This window comes from Dunckerocampus dactyliophorus, chromosome 9, assembly GCF_027744805.1.
Source record: "Dunckerocampus dactyliophorus isolate RoL2022-P2 chromosome 9, RoL_Ddac_1.1, whole genome shotgun sequence".
Lineage (NCBI taxonomy): Eukaryota > Metazoa > Chordata > Actinopteri > Syngnathiformes > Syngnathidae > Dunckerocampus > Dunckerocampus dactyliophorus.
Genome location: NC_072827.1, coordinates 7,068,466 through 7,085,372, shown reverse-complemented (window position 1 = coordinate 7,085,372; position 16,907 = coordinate 7,068,466). Strand labels below are relative to the sequence as shown.

General features: G+C 40.8%; 1 protein-coding gene across 7 annotated transcripts in view; it reads right to left on the bottom strand.

Moving 5' to 3' along the window:
- The window catches only part of stk39 (serine threonine kinase 39), an 87,576-nt gene that overhangs the window by 11,083 nt on the left and 59,586 nt on the right, over positions 1-16,907 (bottom strand). For 6 of the 7 annotated variants that reach the window (XM_054788423.1, XM_054788418.1, XM_054788420.1 and 3 more), the window contains 6 exons: positions 12,182-12,211; positions 10,052-10,108; positions 8,356-8,417; positions 5,296-5,348; positions 370-438; positions 211-275 (listed from right to left, as the gene is read on the bottom strand). In XM_054788423.1, the coding sequence (XP_054644398.1) occupies positions 211-275; positions 370-438; positions 5,296-5,348; positions 8,356-8,417; positions 10,052-10,108; positions 12,182-12,211 (336 nt within the window). The remainder of the gene's footprint in view (positions 1-210; positions 276-369; positions 439-5,295; positions 5,349-8,355; positions 8,418-10,051; positions 10,109-12,181; positions 12,212-16,907) is intronic. The other variant, XM_054788421.1, reaches the window with a different exon arrangement.

Below are 16,907 nucleotides of genomic sequence, written 5' to 3'. Positions count from 1 at the left end.
TCAGGGACCCTTTAAGTCAGGGCTTCTTTGGGCTTGGGTGTAAAGGAAGAATCTGCTGGATGTTTCAAGAAAATCTAACAGGCGGTTTCACGTTTAAGCATTTTGTTTGCACAAATCCTGTAGTCGTATATGTCCTCTCTGCACTTCACACGCTTGAAAGGCATGAAAAACTCAGAGGTGGTGCCAACCATCAATCATCCGCACACTCACCAGCTTAAAGGTCAATACTTTGTAGGTAGTTGGGTCATCTACAATCTTCCTAAGGTTAGCAGCCACTGCAATATGGATGACACAAGAGAACAAAAGGATGTCACGCCTGAAATATCCCCAACCCATGTACATAACTGGAGGGAGAAGAAAAGGAAATACCCGTGACAACGTCATGCTCGCTGACCAGACCGGCTGAGAATAACTCTTGGGAAACACCATCAGCAGTGTCTTGGAAAAGAATATAAATTAAATGTACTATTTTATTATACTTTACACAAACAGTATATATTAGGGCTGGGCGATATTACCTCAAATCAATATCACGATAAATTGGGCAGTTTTACCTCGGTAACGATAAAGGCATGATAAATCCCCGACCACTATATATACATCCCTGATCAAAATTGTTGAAAAATTGCTAGAATTTGCATTTTGCACATTTGGATCTTAATGAGGTTTTAAGTAGAGCTACAATATGCAAAAACAAGAAGGGGAGTGAGACAAAAAGCATTTTGAAAAAGTAATTTATTGAAAACACTTAAACTGAAATAGGCTGTTTATCAGCTGATCAACAGTTTAAGAGCACAGGCTATAAAAGCCAAAAACTTCTCAAAATTTTCATTTTCTGTCAGGCATTCACACGGTCATGCCCTCCTGATGGCTAAAGCTAAGAAGGTTTCTCTTTTTGAAAGTGGTCGGATTGTCGAGCTGCATAAGCAAGGCCTCTCGCAGCGTGCCATTGCTGCTGAGGTTGGGTGCAGTAAATCAGTCATTCTACATTTTTTTGAAAGATCCTGAGCATTATGGAACAAAAAAAGTCAAGTGTTCGACCCCAAAAAAATCACACCTGCGCTGAGCCGGAGGATCCAATTGGCTGTCCATCATGACACGGCGGTCTTCCACCCACATTAAGGCCCTGACTGGTGCTGACTGCAGCACAATAACCATCAGACGGCTTCTGCGGGAGCACCATTGGAGCTTGGTGGTGCAAGGTAGTCAAACAGATGTAGATGTTGCAGCGGGCATCCCTCATGACTGAGGGCCCTCGCCTGTGTGGTAACAGCTGGGTTTTTCAACAGGACAACGCTGCAGTTCACAATGCTCACTTGACCAAGGACTTCTTCAGGGAGAACAACATCACTCTTTTGGACCATCCTGCATGTTCCCCTCATTTAAATCCCATAGAGAACATTTGGGGATGGATGGCAAGGGAAGTTTATAAAAATGCCCATCAGTTCCAGACAGTTGATGCCCTTGGTGAAGCCATCTTCACCATTGGAGCAATGTTCCCACTATCCTCCTGGAAACACTCGCATCAAGCATGCCCAAAGCAATTTTTGAAGTGATTAACAAGAACGGTGGAGTCCTACTGAGAACATTTTTTGTTCTGGATTGGAGAGTTTTTTGTTATTTTTTTGAGCGATGGTCTTAAACTTTGATCAGCTGATAAACAGCCTATTTCAGTTTAATTGTTGTTTTCAATAAATTTTTTTTCAAAATGCTTTTTGTCTCACTCCCCCTTCTTGTTTTTGCAAATTGTAGCTCTACTTAAAACCTCATTAAGATCCAAATTCTAGCAATTTTTTCAACTGGTCTTAAGATTTTGAAAATAATTGCAGGAAATGCAAATTAACTGCTTTTCGTTGATTTATTGACCAGCTGGCACACATTACTTTCAATGAATATAATTCACGAATTGGGATGCACCTATTCCGCCGATAAAGCCTTCTGAAAAAAACTCCAAAAAGCAGCAACAGCGCTCCATTTCCATCATGTGCTTTGGGTGGTTACAACAGTTTTCATACTGACTTTGCATTTCGTGTTCTTTTTGCTCAACATCATCTTTGTGGAAGCCAAAATAAATCTCCCGGGGACTGCGGTGTATCGTACACACCCTGGCATACTACATCCTGTACACACATGTACTAAGCTACACACACACACACACACACACCACATAACATGACTGGCATCACGTCTCATGCAATTACATCACTAATGGACACTTATCACACTGCACAAGAAGAACGGGGTTGATATCAACCCAACCTACCACAACCATGTCAGGTAATATTTCCCAATAATAATAATCATAATAAGACAATTTATAAATATAGTGACTTTCTCATTTTTCTAACAATTCTATTCAATTCCAGACATTCCATTGTCATGTTATTTGCCTCCATGTGTGTGCAATGTTGGCTTTAGAAACTGTATAGATAACCATCATCAAAATAATCATTTACACAATGAAAAGAGAACTTCACATGTTCTTGTAGCCATGTGACCATCAAATAAAACATGGAATCCTTAAAAGCTGCTACCAACAGCAAACTAATCATGGTTTCCTATGGAGACGCTTTTATAATGTTTTTATGATCTTGTTCTTTATTTAGTTTAGTCAAGAGTTTAGCTTTGGAGGCCTCACATTTTTGTATTTAAAATCCTTTTTTACATTGACTTTATGTAATATTTTAATTTTCTGAGTTTTTAATTTGAGTTTTTTTAAGCTGCTAGACCTGATCAGCAAAATCCAAAGAAATAAAAACTTGAAATATATTGATTTGCATATTATTCGTTTATATAATATGTTAAATTCACCTTTTAAGTTGAATTGCAGAAATACAACCTTTTCAGGATGTTCTAATTTTCTGAGTAGTACCTGTATGTGTGTGTGTGCGCGTATATATATATATATATATATATATATATATATATATATATATATATATATATATATATACACACACAAAAATTAAAGGAACACTTGGAAGACACATCAGATCTAAACTGGAGGAAAAATGAAAAATGATCTTTATCTTTCCTGATAATAAGTGGGTGATGTATTAGTAACAAAATGATGCCACATACTTTGATAGAAATTAAAATGATCACCCTATAGAGGGGAGAAATCAAAGACACCCCAAAAATGAAAGTGAAAAAATGATGCAGCACACTGGTCCATTTAGCTAAAATGTCATTGTAGCAACTCAAAATGATTCTCAGTAGTTTGTGTGGCCCCCACGTGCTTGTACGCATGCCTGACAACGTCGGGGCATGCTCCTAATGAGACTACGGATGGTGTCTGGGGGATCTCCTCCCAGATCTGGACCAGGGCATCACTGCGGTACCTGGACGCATGGAGGAGATTCCAGGAGACAGGTAGTTACTCCAGGAGAGCTGGACAGGGCCGTAGAAGGCCCTTCAACCCTCAGCAGGATTGGTATCGGCTCCTTTGTGTAAGGAGGATGAGGATGAGCACTGCCAGAGCCCTACAAAATGATCTCTAGCAGGCCACTGGTGTGAATGTTTCTGACCAAACAATCAGAAACAGGCTCCATGAGGGTGGCCTGAGGGCCCGACGTCCTGTAGTGGGCCCTGTGCTCACTGCCCAGCACCGTAAAGCTCGATTGGCATTTGCCATAGACCACCAGAATTGGCAACTACACCACTGGTGCCCTGTGCTCTTCCCTGATGAGAGCAAGTTCAACCTGAGCACATGCGACAGACGTGAAAGGGTCTGGAGATGCCGTGGAGAACGTTATGCTGCCTGCAACATCATTCAGCATGACCGGTTTGGTGGTGGGTCAGTGATGGCCTGGGGAGGCATATCCCTGGAAGGACGCACAGACCTCTACAGGTTAGATAACGGCACCCTGACTGCTATTAGGTATCGGGATGAAATCTTTGGACCCATTGTCAGAACCTACGCTGGTGCAGTGGGACCTGGGTTCCTCCTGGTCCACGACAATGCCCGACCTCATGTGGCTAGTGTATGCAGGTAGTTCCTGGAGGATGAAGGAATTGATACCATTGACTGGCCCCCACGTTCACCTGACCTAAACCCAATAGAACACCTCTGGGACATTATGTTTAGGTCCATCCGGCGCCTCCAGGTTGCTCCTCAGACTGTCCAGGAGCTCATGGATGTCCTGGTCCAGATCTGGGAGGAGATCCCCCAGGACACCATCCGTAGTCTCATTAGGAGCATGCCCCGACGTTGTCAGGCATGCGTACAAGCACGTGGGGGCCACACAAACTACTGAGAATCATTTTGAGTTGCTACAATGACATTTTGGCCAAATGGACCAGGGTGCTGCATCATTTTTTCACTTTCATTTTTGGGGTGTCTTTGATTTCCCCCCTCTATAGGGTGATCATTTTCATTTCTATCAAATTATGTGGCATCATTTTGTTACTAATACATCACTCACTTATTATCAGGAAAGATATTCAAGATCATTTTTCCCCCAGTTTAGATCTGATGTGTTTTCGAAGTGTTCCTTTAATTTTTTTGAGCAGTGTATATATATATATGTCAAATATTTGGGTTATTAGTTTTTAACATCATTCGGAGTGGCGTTACAATGAATACAAACAGAAAAAAAACCTATTTTTAGCGCATGAGTGGGAAAGTATAGTACGTCACAGAGAGCAGTCATCTTTCCCGCAGCGCTCCAGCATCCAACTGATAACAGTTAGCTAGGTCAGTGAGTGCAGCTTGTCCGGCTGAGATGTCATGGTGTGTCAACGCAAGTTGCCGATGTGAGCCAAGAAAAGGTGTAAGAGACTTGATGCTTTGCATGGACTTCAGCAAAATACGCAAGCAAAATACGAATGAAAGGGTTGAAAAATGTAAGCGCACGTGTGCTCCCTTTTAATTTTTTCTACTTGCACAGTCTATTTCTAGGTGCATAAGCGAGTGAAATGCTGGCACTGTACAGCCGCTTCTTCATTTGAACCATCAGCCATTCCCTCATTGTCTGTTTCCCTTCTTGTTCAGGCTGGATGGGTGGAATCACGTGGCTGCACACGCTGTACCTCGTCTTAAAGGGGAATGAACATAGCATACCAGCACACACAGTCAAAACAGACAAAAAATACTTTTAATTTATTTTTCATTAAAACACCAAATTTATCGACATGGGCAAAATGACGTCGGTTATCGCAGTAAATTTTGATAATAAAGTAAATTTTCAGTTTATCGCCCAGGCCTAGTACATATACATTAAGATAACATTAAAACCATTAGAGTATTTCGATCCATCCATTATTAGAGTATTCAAGAAGCAGCTTAGGTCTTACCTCGCCCTGGAGTGAATTCAAAGCGGATGTCATTCAGCTCCTTCTTGGAGTTCCTTCAAGAAGAGAAAACACACTGGATGAATGCACTGAATATGACAAACTCATAAACATGCTTTGCTCTCATGTGGCACCAACTTTAGGATGTTTTTCCTCAACTGTACAAGTCATAAAAGAAGATATTTAAACGACAAGCGTATTGTAAATAGCATACCATGTATATTGGTGCGAAAAAGTGTTTAGAAAATAACATCTATTTTCTTTAATATTTCAACTTTTTGCTTCTGAAAATTACAAGATTTTCCTATTAATATTATGACTTTATTCACATTTAATTAGTACTTTTTTGTCCATAAGATGACATTTTCTTGTATTATGACTTTATTCTTGTAATCATTCTTCTTGGAAAATTACTGCGGTTTTTCTTTTCAATTTTTGCTGTCATTTTCTTGTTCAACTGCACAGTGGTGCCTTGGTTAATGTCAATAATATGTTCCAGAAGGTCCGACTCAAACCAAAACAGACTCTAACAAAAGCAAATTTTAGAAAATGGAAAATAATGTAAATCCAATTTATCCGATCCAGACACCCAAAAATGTGAACACAAAACATGTTTTATAGACAATAATTATAGTTTTACTTGCTGAAAACGATACAAAAATAATTACAAATGACAAATCAATGGACAATTGAACATTTAACATCACTTTTACCTAGTTTTGCAAGGAGGGTAAGGGAGAGGAGATTATGCTTGGAGGGCAATCCCCCCCTTTTTGTTTTTGTTTTAACTGTTTCTGCACTAATGTCACAAATAATTTATGTAGAGAGGTCTGTACAGGCCTGCACAGTTTTACATTCAGAAAACAATGCCACAAACATGACACATGAAAGGAGAAGTGAACATTTAACATCATTTTAAATGTTTATTTGAAATGGACACCCTTGCACAAAAAAAGGACAACCATATAGCTATGTGTTCACCAATAAAACATAGTGCTGCTGTCAAATTTGACTAATGTAAAATCCATAAAAGCACCGCAAACGCACCACAACCTATGCACAAAAAATGCCGGCAGTGCCTATCAAAGCGTGCCTCTGTGTGTCTGGGTTAACCTTTCCACCACCTCTTGGAGCCAGTCGGGGGAATTCTCAAGTAGGTCCCTTGCAAATAATGGAATTAATTAAGCTAAGCGTCATGACTGCTCTTGCGTGGCATCACAGGCAGGACACAGCGGGACCAAATAACACCACAACTGCTTCACGGACGTGGAAAGTGGTGATGACAATGCATAACCATGCGGGAACAATGAATGTCGCATGTACAATTAAACACTACTTGACAAGGTGTAAATAAGTCGTACGGGAGCATCGTCATTTCGTGGCGATACAGTGTGGCCGTGTGTTGTTTACATACTTCTGAAATGATGACGGTCTTCTCTTCAAGCCGTAAAGTTCAGTGGTCCATGTGCTTGTTACGCCGTGTATCCCTCTACAACTTTGATAAACAAATGCTATTGCTCTAAAATGGCCCTGTGGCCCACAATTCATTGCGTGATCATGTGCAAGTATGGCAAGATTTCGTCTTGGACACGTGGTCCAAGATGGCGGCGTAAACAAACCAGATGGTATTTTGGAAGCTAAACAAGCGGTGGAACGCAAGCCAAGGCAAAATTTTAGGAAACATTTTGAATGGTAACCAAAAAACATGCTAATCGTGGCCGATGTTAAAGCAGGAGTTACATCCCGATGTACCTGTTACCACACGCACAAGCTCTGCAATTTTTGGGAAATTTGTTGGCCGTGGCCAGCATGTACAGTAAGTAGGGTAACAGTGGGGTTGCAAGTACAGTATGTCATACTTAGGGAGCAAGTGACACCCACGTGCTTGCTGCTCGCCCTCCGTTGGTAGCTTTTAGATCGTGAGTGCAGTGTGACTCGTGCGTGCTAGGTGTGCTTCATGTAAGGCTGTCGTATGTTTCACTCACTGGGGACATACCGTGTGTGGGCATCGTACGAGGCTCGTGAAGCCCTCTCCTTTGATTGTACTGGCTTCCTACAGCACCTACGGCTATCGTGACCGGGAGAACCAGAGTGTTGGCCGGGAGAAGCCGCCTGCTGTGGCCGGGCAAGGCGCATTAATGTCGGATACGCTATGTGAGCAGCCGACTTACTTTTTCAAAGTCACTGGTGAAACTTAAGAGGATCAGGAGCCTTCTTTAAGGAGTCTTTGGATGCAAGAGCAGCTTAATGGCGCTCCAGCAGGACACCCAGGCAGTCGGCAAACCCGGTGTCCTCCACCGCCACCGATGGCTGGCCATCCAGTCCGACGAATCCAATCACTAATTAGCTGCCGCTGGACCGATGATCACATTGAGTCGCGAAAACTCACCACACCCTGCCAAGTACCCCCAAGTCCGCACGAAACTAAAGCTTTTTAAGACGCCACTCCGGCGAGATATTTTTCGTGGCATTTCGTGCATGCTCCTACATGTTTGGGAGACGGTAGCTATAGGCTAGATGCTGCAATGGGGGCAGAGGTGATCGGCTTAAAAAAGCAAATATCGGCATATGCCGATACCGTGCTTTTCCCCTGGAAAACGGCCGATACTCATCGCTGGCCGATCGATTATAGCACTCCTCGTATCATTATAATTTTGACTTTCAGTTTTGATCACTTTAGAAAATGCAAACAACTGATCTGAAAGACTTGTGCTTTAGTGCATAGCTTTTTATGAAACATCTTTTGATTCCATATTAAACAGATAACATTTGAATAGGCTGACAGCAGTAAAATGAGCCTTTTCACACAATGCCAGCCTTTTTTTGTCTCCTGAGGGTGCAAGTAGAAAAAATGGTTGGAGTAGAAAATAAGCAGAGTGCGTTTCCTCAGGTGACTGGTCCGTCTAGATAAAACCACCATTTCAAGTAAAATTTGGATACCCGTGTTCTACACAGCATGGCACAAGGTACTTTTGCTGTCTGTTTATTTTGTGTGGGTTTGCATGTGTGTGTATACAAAAAATGAGGTGATTGTATGAACACATGAGAAAAAACTTGTCTAACCGTAGCCGCAGCACCATGTTCACAGCGCCTTGAGAGTATGAACGATCCCCAAAGGGCTCCACCTGCAGGAAAAGGTGTGTCATATTGAGTTTGTACAAAGACAGTTATCAGGTGCATGTACATTGTATCTGCATTATGAGGCATTTTAAACTTGAATAGCATTTGACTTCATATAACAATCCTCCACAACACACTCTCTTTTCAATCCCATCTCCGCCCATGTCTCACAGACCACATTCACTTTAAAATCATTCTCTTTACGCTCAAGATACGGTATCTTTTTTTCAAACCGATACCAATAACTTTCTGTTTCTTAAGAACGATATGGTAACAATAACCGAACTTTCTTATATCTACTTTTTAAATTTAGATTCAACTGTAGTTTGAGCACACCTGGAGGTAAAAAGGGCTGGAACTAATTTGGATTTGACCAACTGTACCTGTTGGTCAAACGGCCAACCTATATAGTAGATCTCCGCTTTTGAATGGGATTACATTCCGGGACCAACAGAGAATGGCGAAAAGTACTGGTCTGCTCATAAAATTGTATATTATTGACACAGGGCTTGCTCCTCCACCAAACCCTCCTACTAGCTTGATGTCGAGGTTCTCCTCCAATTACGTATCAACATTACAATACAAGTGACTGCTGTAATGATTACATTACATTCAGCTCCAGAACCCCCGCCCCTTCTGTCTTCAATTGCCATTGAAATGTATAGCTACTCACCACTTCAAGGACTGTCGAACAAAGTGGGAAATCTCAGCGCTTGCCAAAAAATATGATCAGTGAAGCATAAAAACAAAAACATGTAGAAATAGTGGACTTTTTTAAACAGTGGTTCATGTATGGTGCACATGGTGCAAACAATGCACATAGTAAACCCTCTCCCTTCCTCTTCCTGTTTGAAGACAAGAGACGAGGAAAACAGACACGCATACACGTCACTATATTGAGGGGAGCAAAATTATCAAGTTAATTTTAATTTATTGTGTGATTAATACGTTTATTTATTATCGTTACAGGCCTAGTACTTACAATAATTTTTTTTTCAGAATGAGAAACCTTGTCATGTTGTAATCTTACAATAAATTAAAATGAACTCAATAATTTTGTCCGCCTCAGTATATTACCATGTGCATGCGTGTCTGTTTTCATTGTCTCTCGCCTCCAAACAGGCAGGAAGAGAGTTCACTCTGTGCACTGGTTTCAGCAGCTTTGTGCGATTGTTCCATAGAATAACGGCATGAACGGAGTGCGCCCTTGTGTCAGTCATACAGTCTCTTTGTCTTGGTGGGTGGAGGTGGGGCTGCTAGCATAAACACAGAGCGCAAAAGAGTGTAACGTAGTAGAAATTAAATTAGCAGATTGCAACATATTGTCATATATTTTTTTATATTTTGTCATTGCACTTTTCTTAAAAGTAATCTTGTGTCGTCTCATAAACCCAATCGTCTTGTCTCGAGAACTGAGTGTCTCGTGACACCCCTAATTATTATAGCGGTCAGTCTTCACAGACAGGCACAGAGCTGGTGGAGTCAGACAGACTAATTCCAGCTGAATGCCTCCCCTGCAGGAGACACACACATGCACACGCATGTGTAAATGTATTCAAGATGCACACATACCAGCTCAGACCATAGGTGTGCAATCAATGTCATTGAGTCATAACAAATGAGTGCTTCTTCTCCTCACCTGGGGGTGTTGGATGGATAATCCATCAAGAGGAACATTGTTGACATGCTCCTCATCCTAGGAGAGGCATAAGTGTGAACATGCTGGGTGATGTTACATGCTGGGTGGAAATCAAGTCAGGACTCCTCTTATAAAGTCATTACTAGGAAGTGGATTCACAACAGAGGAGGAGCAGGGATATGCTTGTTAGGCCACGTCCACACAAACATGGATTTTCTTAAAAACGCATATTTTTCTATGCGTTTTGGCCAGTCATCCACAAGTAAACTTAGGTTTATGTACTTAAAACTCCCGCTTCAGCATGTGTATGTGGACGGCAAAGACAGAGGTTTTGGCTTGTTGCCAACAGATGATGTCACAGTTATGTGCCGTTATTTCCACATGAGATAAGTACAGCATGATTGAATGTGTGCAATGGCACACATTACATTGTTGCTTTTAAACATACTGAAATTACTTGTTGTGTGTATGAAAGTAAACACATGCCTACTTTCGCTTCACGTTGACGAAGAAAGGTGCCATTATGGGTTTCGAAGGATGCTGCTGCTGCTGTTTTGCTCTCTAAAACAGGGGTCTCAAACTCAATTTCACTGGGGGCCAGTGGAGGTATAGTCTGGGTGAGGCTGGGCCGCATCAAGTATTGGGAGTAGGGCTAGGAATCTCACGGTACCTCACGATACAATACAACTAACACTGTTAGTTCATTGTTGATGTTTACTTGCCCCTGCAAGTACAGTATGTAAGTAACACTGAGCTTGCCCGGATGTTGCGGGCTGCAGTTACACTATTCTTTGATGTCCAGTCGTGGGCCGCAAGACACGATTTGGTGGGCCGCGAGTTTGAGACCCCTGCTCTAAAACTGAAACGGCTGTGATGCTCCTGCCAACAATGGCGGTTTGGGACAAGACCCGATCAGACCTCTGGCAGGTGGGACAACTTTGACAAGCATGTGGTTATTTTGGAAAAATGGCGTGAGAACGTTGGCATTAGGCCAGTCACGATAATTGATAAATCGATTAATCGAACAATAGAAAAAAACGAGGTTGATCATTTTGACGGCCTCCATAAATTGAAATGTGCATATTCCGGATGTCTATTGCTTTTCCTTTTCCAGGCTAGATGACAAGAGGTTTCACTCTGCTATCTCTGTGCGCATTGGTTCTATAATGGAATGAAAGGAGAGAATGAGCCTCCTGTTAGCTATTCAGCCTCTTTGTCCCAGTACGTGGAGTCTGGGGCTATGTAGTGAGTGCTAGCAGTTAGCAAGCAAAGGCTAATATGAATGAACGCACAAAAACGAAATGCCGCACCTCCAGTGTGGATGTGCAGCAGAGCCTTCGTCCCGCCAGTCAACACTTACTGAGGCGTATGATCGATGGAGTAAATATAAAACAGCGCAAAATGGTGCGCTCTCACAGTGAGTGCCGCTTGTTACATTGCAAAACAAATGCAACCTTTCAATACAGTTGAAAAGCCAACATTTTGGGACATGTCAAAATGTTTGACAGACAATACAAATGCCTAGTAGAACATACATGTATGTGTCACAAACAGCAATTCCTGGACTGTGTAACTGATTGAAAGAAGACGTGTTGAAGAACAATCAGCAACATTGCATTTTACTCGGCCACTACAGCTATGTTGTCCAGCTCAAATATGACCCCCTACAAGAGTTAAACAATACACTACAGAACTGCGTGTGTAGGTTTTATTGGAGTGGTTATTTTTTTCATAACAGAGACAGGGTAAGACAGACAACTTCTGTGAATCACACAGGTACACTATACTTGAGTACCATCTAGTGGTTCACATGTGAATTACACCTCTCATGATAATTAGTAAAAAAAAAAAAAAAAAAAAAGGTCTAAAATAGTCAATATTATCCATTATCGATGATAATTTATAGCGCAATTATCGATCAGCAAAATTTGTTGTCATAACAGGCCTAGTTGGCATGGCAAGGACATTGTGATTACTGCTTCACCTGCACCTTGAAAGCTTCCCTGTTACATATGCCTGTCTTGTGCTGCATATCTACTGTCGTGGAGGCAATTCATGACAAAACTGATTATGTCATCTTTTCACCAGAATACAAACCAAGGTGCATATTTAAAGAAAAAACATACTCACATCTTTGGTGTCCTCCTTGACCCGCCGTGACTACAGAGAAGAAAGAAGCAAAAACATGGCAGACATGAAATACAACATCTAAATGCCGGCAACCTAACAAAATGCAAACACTTTATTACATCATGCAACAATCCCACAATGCCTGCCAGCATGTGCACAACATAAGTTACCAAAATTTTTTCAAAATCTGGTTTTGGTAACGTAAGAATTGGTAATGACAGTCTCTCTGCCACAGTCATTGCCAATTTGAGTTTTCTACGGCTTTATGATGTACTCGTATATTTGAGGCATGAATGGCCTGCCTCTAAGTGTGTGTGTAATCACAATGACAGCTGTGTTCATTTACTAAATTGCATGTGACTGCTAAACCAATGAGCTAGTATGGCTGAACTGCACATGCCGATTTAAAAGAAAACTGCACTTTTTTTAGGGAATTTTGCCCATCATTGACAATCCTTATGTGAGACATGAAAACGCATTGTCTTTTCTGTGCGTTCTTAACATTTAAAAACAGCAAAAAGAGGCGGCTAAGAATACACAAAATGGGACACGCCAATAAAGCCTTCTGAAAAAACCTCCAAAACGCTCCATTTACATAATGTGACCTGCATATTAACCAAGCGACAACAACATTGTTATTATTATTATAACATTGTTACACCCAAGAACTACGTTACTGGTGTAGTGACACCTCAACACACCACCCCAGCTAGCTACTAGCTGACGAGCTAGCTTCACCACACACTCACTCACAATGCCTCAAGCCACCACCAAAAAGTAAACGCTACATATTGGAGCCGCCGCCACTGCTGCTGTGTTTTTGTTTTTGAGTTTGGAAAAGTTAACGCTAGGTGTAGCGTTCCTTTCTATGTTGCTATGTGAAATCAATGCATCCAGGAAGGAAGCTCCGGGAATGCTTAAAATGACCAAAATTGGACAAAATACTGTTGCATACTGTTACATTATATGCTATCATGACTGTTTTTATATCTGTAGAGAGGAGAGCCCAACCAATTTATCGGCAGGCCGATGATGACGTATCACTGATTAATCAATATCGGTGAATATGTAATCAGTGTATTAACATTTTTTTGCTGCGGGGAGATTCTGTTGCTACGTTCCTGTGTGTGTCTCTGTGTTGCACCCTGTCCGAGTGCCTGGTCCCTCCCTCACACACAGACTAGCGAGGGGCCCGCTCCTCCTGTCTCACTCACTCAGCTGCAGCAGATAAACAGCGAAAGAAACTGTATTTTGTTACATCATTGTAAGCTGTGACTTTGTAAAACAACATAACACAACACTTTAGGGCCCGCCGTCAGCGCCCGTCAAGGAGAACATTCTAGTTTTTTTTCACACACACTTTAGAAAAGTTATTAGAACGTTTTAACGTAGTGCAAGTTGCATCTCTGTGAGATAAACAAAGATAGATGCAACAGTTAATCCACATGTCCACCATTATTCAAAATAAGACTTATACACAGCATTTTGAAGTGAAATAAAGATATATGCAGATATACACAGCATCCCACTTCACACTTCCATGAAGAATTTACAGGGGCTCATACATTCACAAGTTAATGTCTTCACGCAAATTATTTAGAAAATGTTCCAAGTCATGTATTTATTTGTAATTTTAATAAGTGTAATTTTATTTGTTTATTGTCAACTTTTTTTTAAATGTTTGCTTTAGCATTTGTGTTTGAGCTGTTTGCGAATACTCAGTGGCTGCAGATAGAACATTTTAACAGCTAATAAATATGACTAATTGTTATTTGTAAAATGTTTTTGTGAATACACCTTTCATAAACACAACATTTATGAGTTGAAAAAAAACACCTCACATTATCCTATAAATCACTTTGAGCCAAATGCAGTCTCTTGTTTTATCTTAAAATGCTCAACTTTAGTTACACATTCTATGTTAATGAGCAAAAGTCACTAGATGTATATATTTTCATTTGACAGGCAGTGAGTAAGGTGTGGAGGTGCTACGTTAGATGCAACATGTACAAGTTAGCCAGGGCTCCATCACCAGCAAAGCAAAGAACACTACAAATTTGTGGCAACACGTAAGAGTAAATCACAAAGAGGCATGTCCTTATGTTGACAGTCTTACTAATGAAACTTCCTTATTTTCATTTGTAGTCTTCTCCTTCTTTGTTTTGAATCGTATTTTGGGGTATTAGAATTGATGTTGAATTAATGTAATACAATTTCAGTTCATGTACAGCAGTGGTCACCAACCTTTTTGAAACCAAGATGCCTGGCCGTGAACCTGTAGGAGCCGCCCCGCAAACAAGCAATAGATTATATATATATATATATATATATATATAGAGTGTTACCTCGCATAACATAGACGTCCTTTTACATAAATTTCACTGAACATAAAGAATTTATGTAAAGTTTTTAGTTTGTATTACAGAAGAAATTCCATATAACATAAAGCGTCAAGTCAGTGCAAGTCTTTTTTTTTTTTCAATCAACTTTATTAATGCCTCAAGTCGGTGCAAGTTCAGACTAACACTTGGTGACGCCTTCTGACGCATCACGCTCTCATTGGCTGATTATCGGGGCACCGCCTACGCTCTCATCTCATTAGCTGAGTTATACAGCACGTAAGTGAGTTTGTGTGTGAGACAGGCTTCTCCCTTCAACCTCCTTCCTCTTCCTAGTCCCCCTGAAACTAACTTAAACAATTAAGTTAAGTTACAAATTAAAATTTTGCACACAGCATTATCGTGTAGTGCGTATGCGTTTGTCTGTGAGACCAGCTGACTCTTACACTCTTTGAGTCGCGTTTCGACTCAGGCTAGTCCTCTTCCTCCTTTCTGCCGCCACTTGCGCTCCTGATCAAGACATCTCGTGAATGGTAGGATTGTTTTTGTTTTTCAGTTGTATTCATTTTCAGTAATCTTATTTATTACCTTATTTTATATTGGAATGTTACTCTACTATGTTTATTTTAATGTTTTCTTATATTTTCCCACCATATTTGGTGGACTTTGAATATTTTGAAGTGCCAAAGGGGTGAGTTTGGGAAGATCTTGGAACGGATTAGGCTATTTACATGTATTTTACGCTTCATATAACATAAAATCCCTATAACATAAAGGTTCTCGGAACAGATTATTTACGTTGTAGGGGCATCTACTGTGCATATATATATATATATATATGCAGAAAAAACAAAAAAATTATATATATATATATATATATATATATATATATATATATATATATATATATACACACACACAGTCAAACCTGTCTATAGCGGCCGCTAAAGGGAAACGGCAAAAGTGGCCGCTATAGGCAGGTGGCCGCTATAGACAGGTTGGTGGCCATTTTGAATTTGTGCGAGCACATACAATGTATTAACATGTCTGTGATTAGAAGCTTGTTGTCTTTGCAGATACATATAATTATACTGCTACATGTTGACCAGTAGAGGGCACTGTGGGAGTGCGGATAAAAGTTGTAAATAACTACTAGGTTAATAAACTGCTGTTAATAAAGCGATTAAAGTGCATCGGCGACGTGAGTCTCTCCTTCCCCACAACAAGGGGCATTACAGTATTGACCAATGCACATTGTCTCACACCAGGAAATAAATGGTGTCACTGTCTGCAACAAGCTCCAAAGAAGATGGCTTTTTTTATGTCAAACAACTGACAGTTAGTGTGGATCTTGTGAATGATTGTGACTGAGCTACGACTCAGTAATTAAAGTCTACACACACACGACGGCTTCATTGCTTAAAAAGCTAAACTTTTTCGTGCATGAAGCTTGTGCTTGAGTCGGTATTTTGGCCGCTATATGCGGTCAGATATTGACCAAGGGATACAAAATGGGTTGCCGCTGGCCGTGTTAGACAGGTGACCGCTATAAACAGGGTCTATAACATGCACATTTTCTGTGGGGGATTTTTCAGTGGCTGCTATCGGCAGGTGGCCGCTAAGACAGGTTTGACTGTATATTACACACACACAGTATATCTGTCTTATTGCGCCCAACCTCAGCAGCAATGGCACACTGCAAGAGGCCTTGCTTATGCAGCTCCATAATCCGACCACGTTCAAAAAGAGAAAGCTTCTTAGCTTTAGCGATCAGGAGGGCATGACAGTGTGAATGCCTGACAGAAAATGAACATTTTGACTTTTATAGCCTGTGGTCTTAAACTTTTGATCAGGTGATGAACAACCTATTTCATTTTTTTTTGTTTAAATTACAAGCTCCAATTTTTTTTTTCCTCACTCCCCCTTCTTGTTTTTGCATACTGTAGCTCTACTTAAAATCTCATTAAGATCCAAATGTGCAAAATGCAAATTCTAGCAATTTTTGAACTGGTCTTAAGATTTTGATCACAAGTGTATATATATATATATATACACACACACTGGTATACACACACACAATAGATTCTTTGTGTTATTATTGGTTGTTGGTTTCAACATTTCAGCTATTTCTCATTGAGCTGCACTTTGGGCACCGCTAGATTCCTAATTTTGTGGCTCTTGGTCCAGGTTGGGGTTGTGGTATCGGCTTCATGAACAAACCACAACAATTTGGCTTGTTGGCTCAGTGTAGTGGATGAGTGATGCAGATTGAGGAGGGGCTGGTCAATGCGCTACAGCAGTCAGCCCTTAACGAGCAGCGTCATCGCGGCTCAAACATTTTTTTGGAGGTGTACATCTTGGAGTTATATTTGGGCCTTGACTTTGAG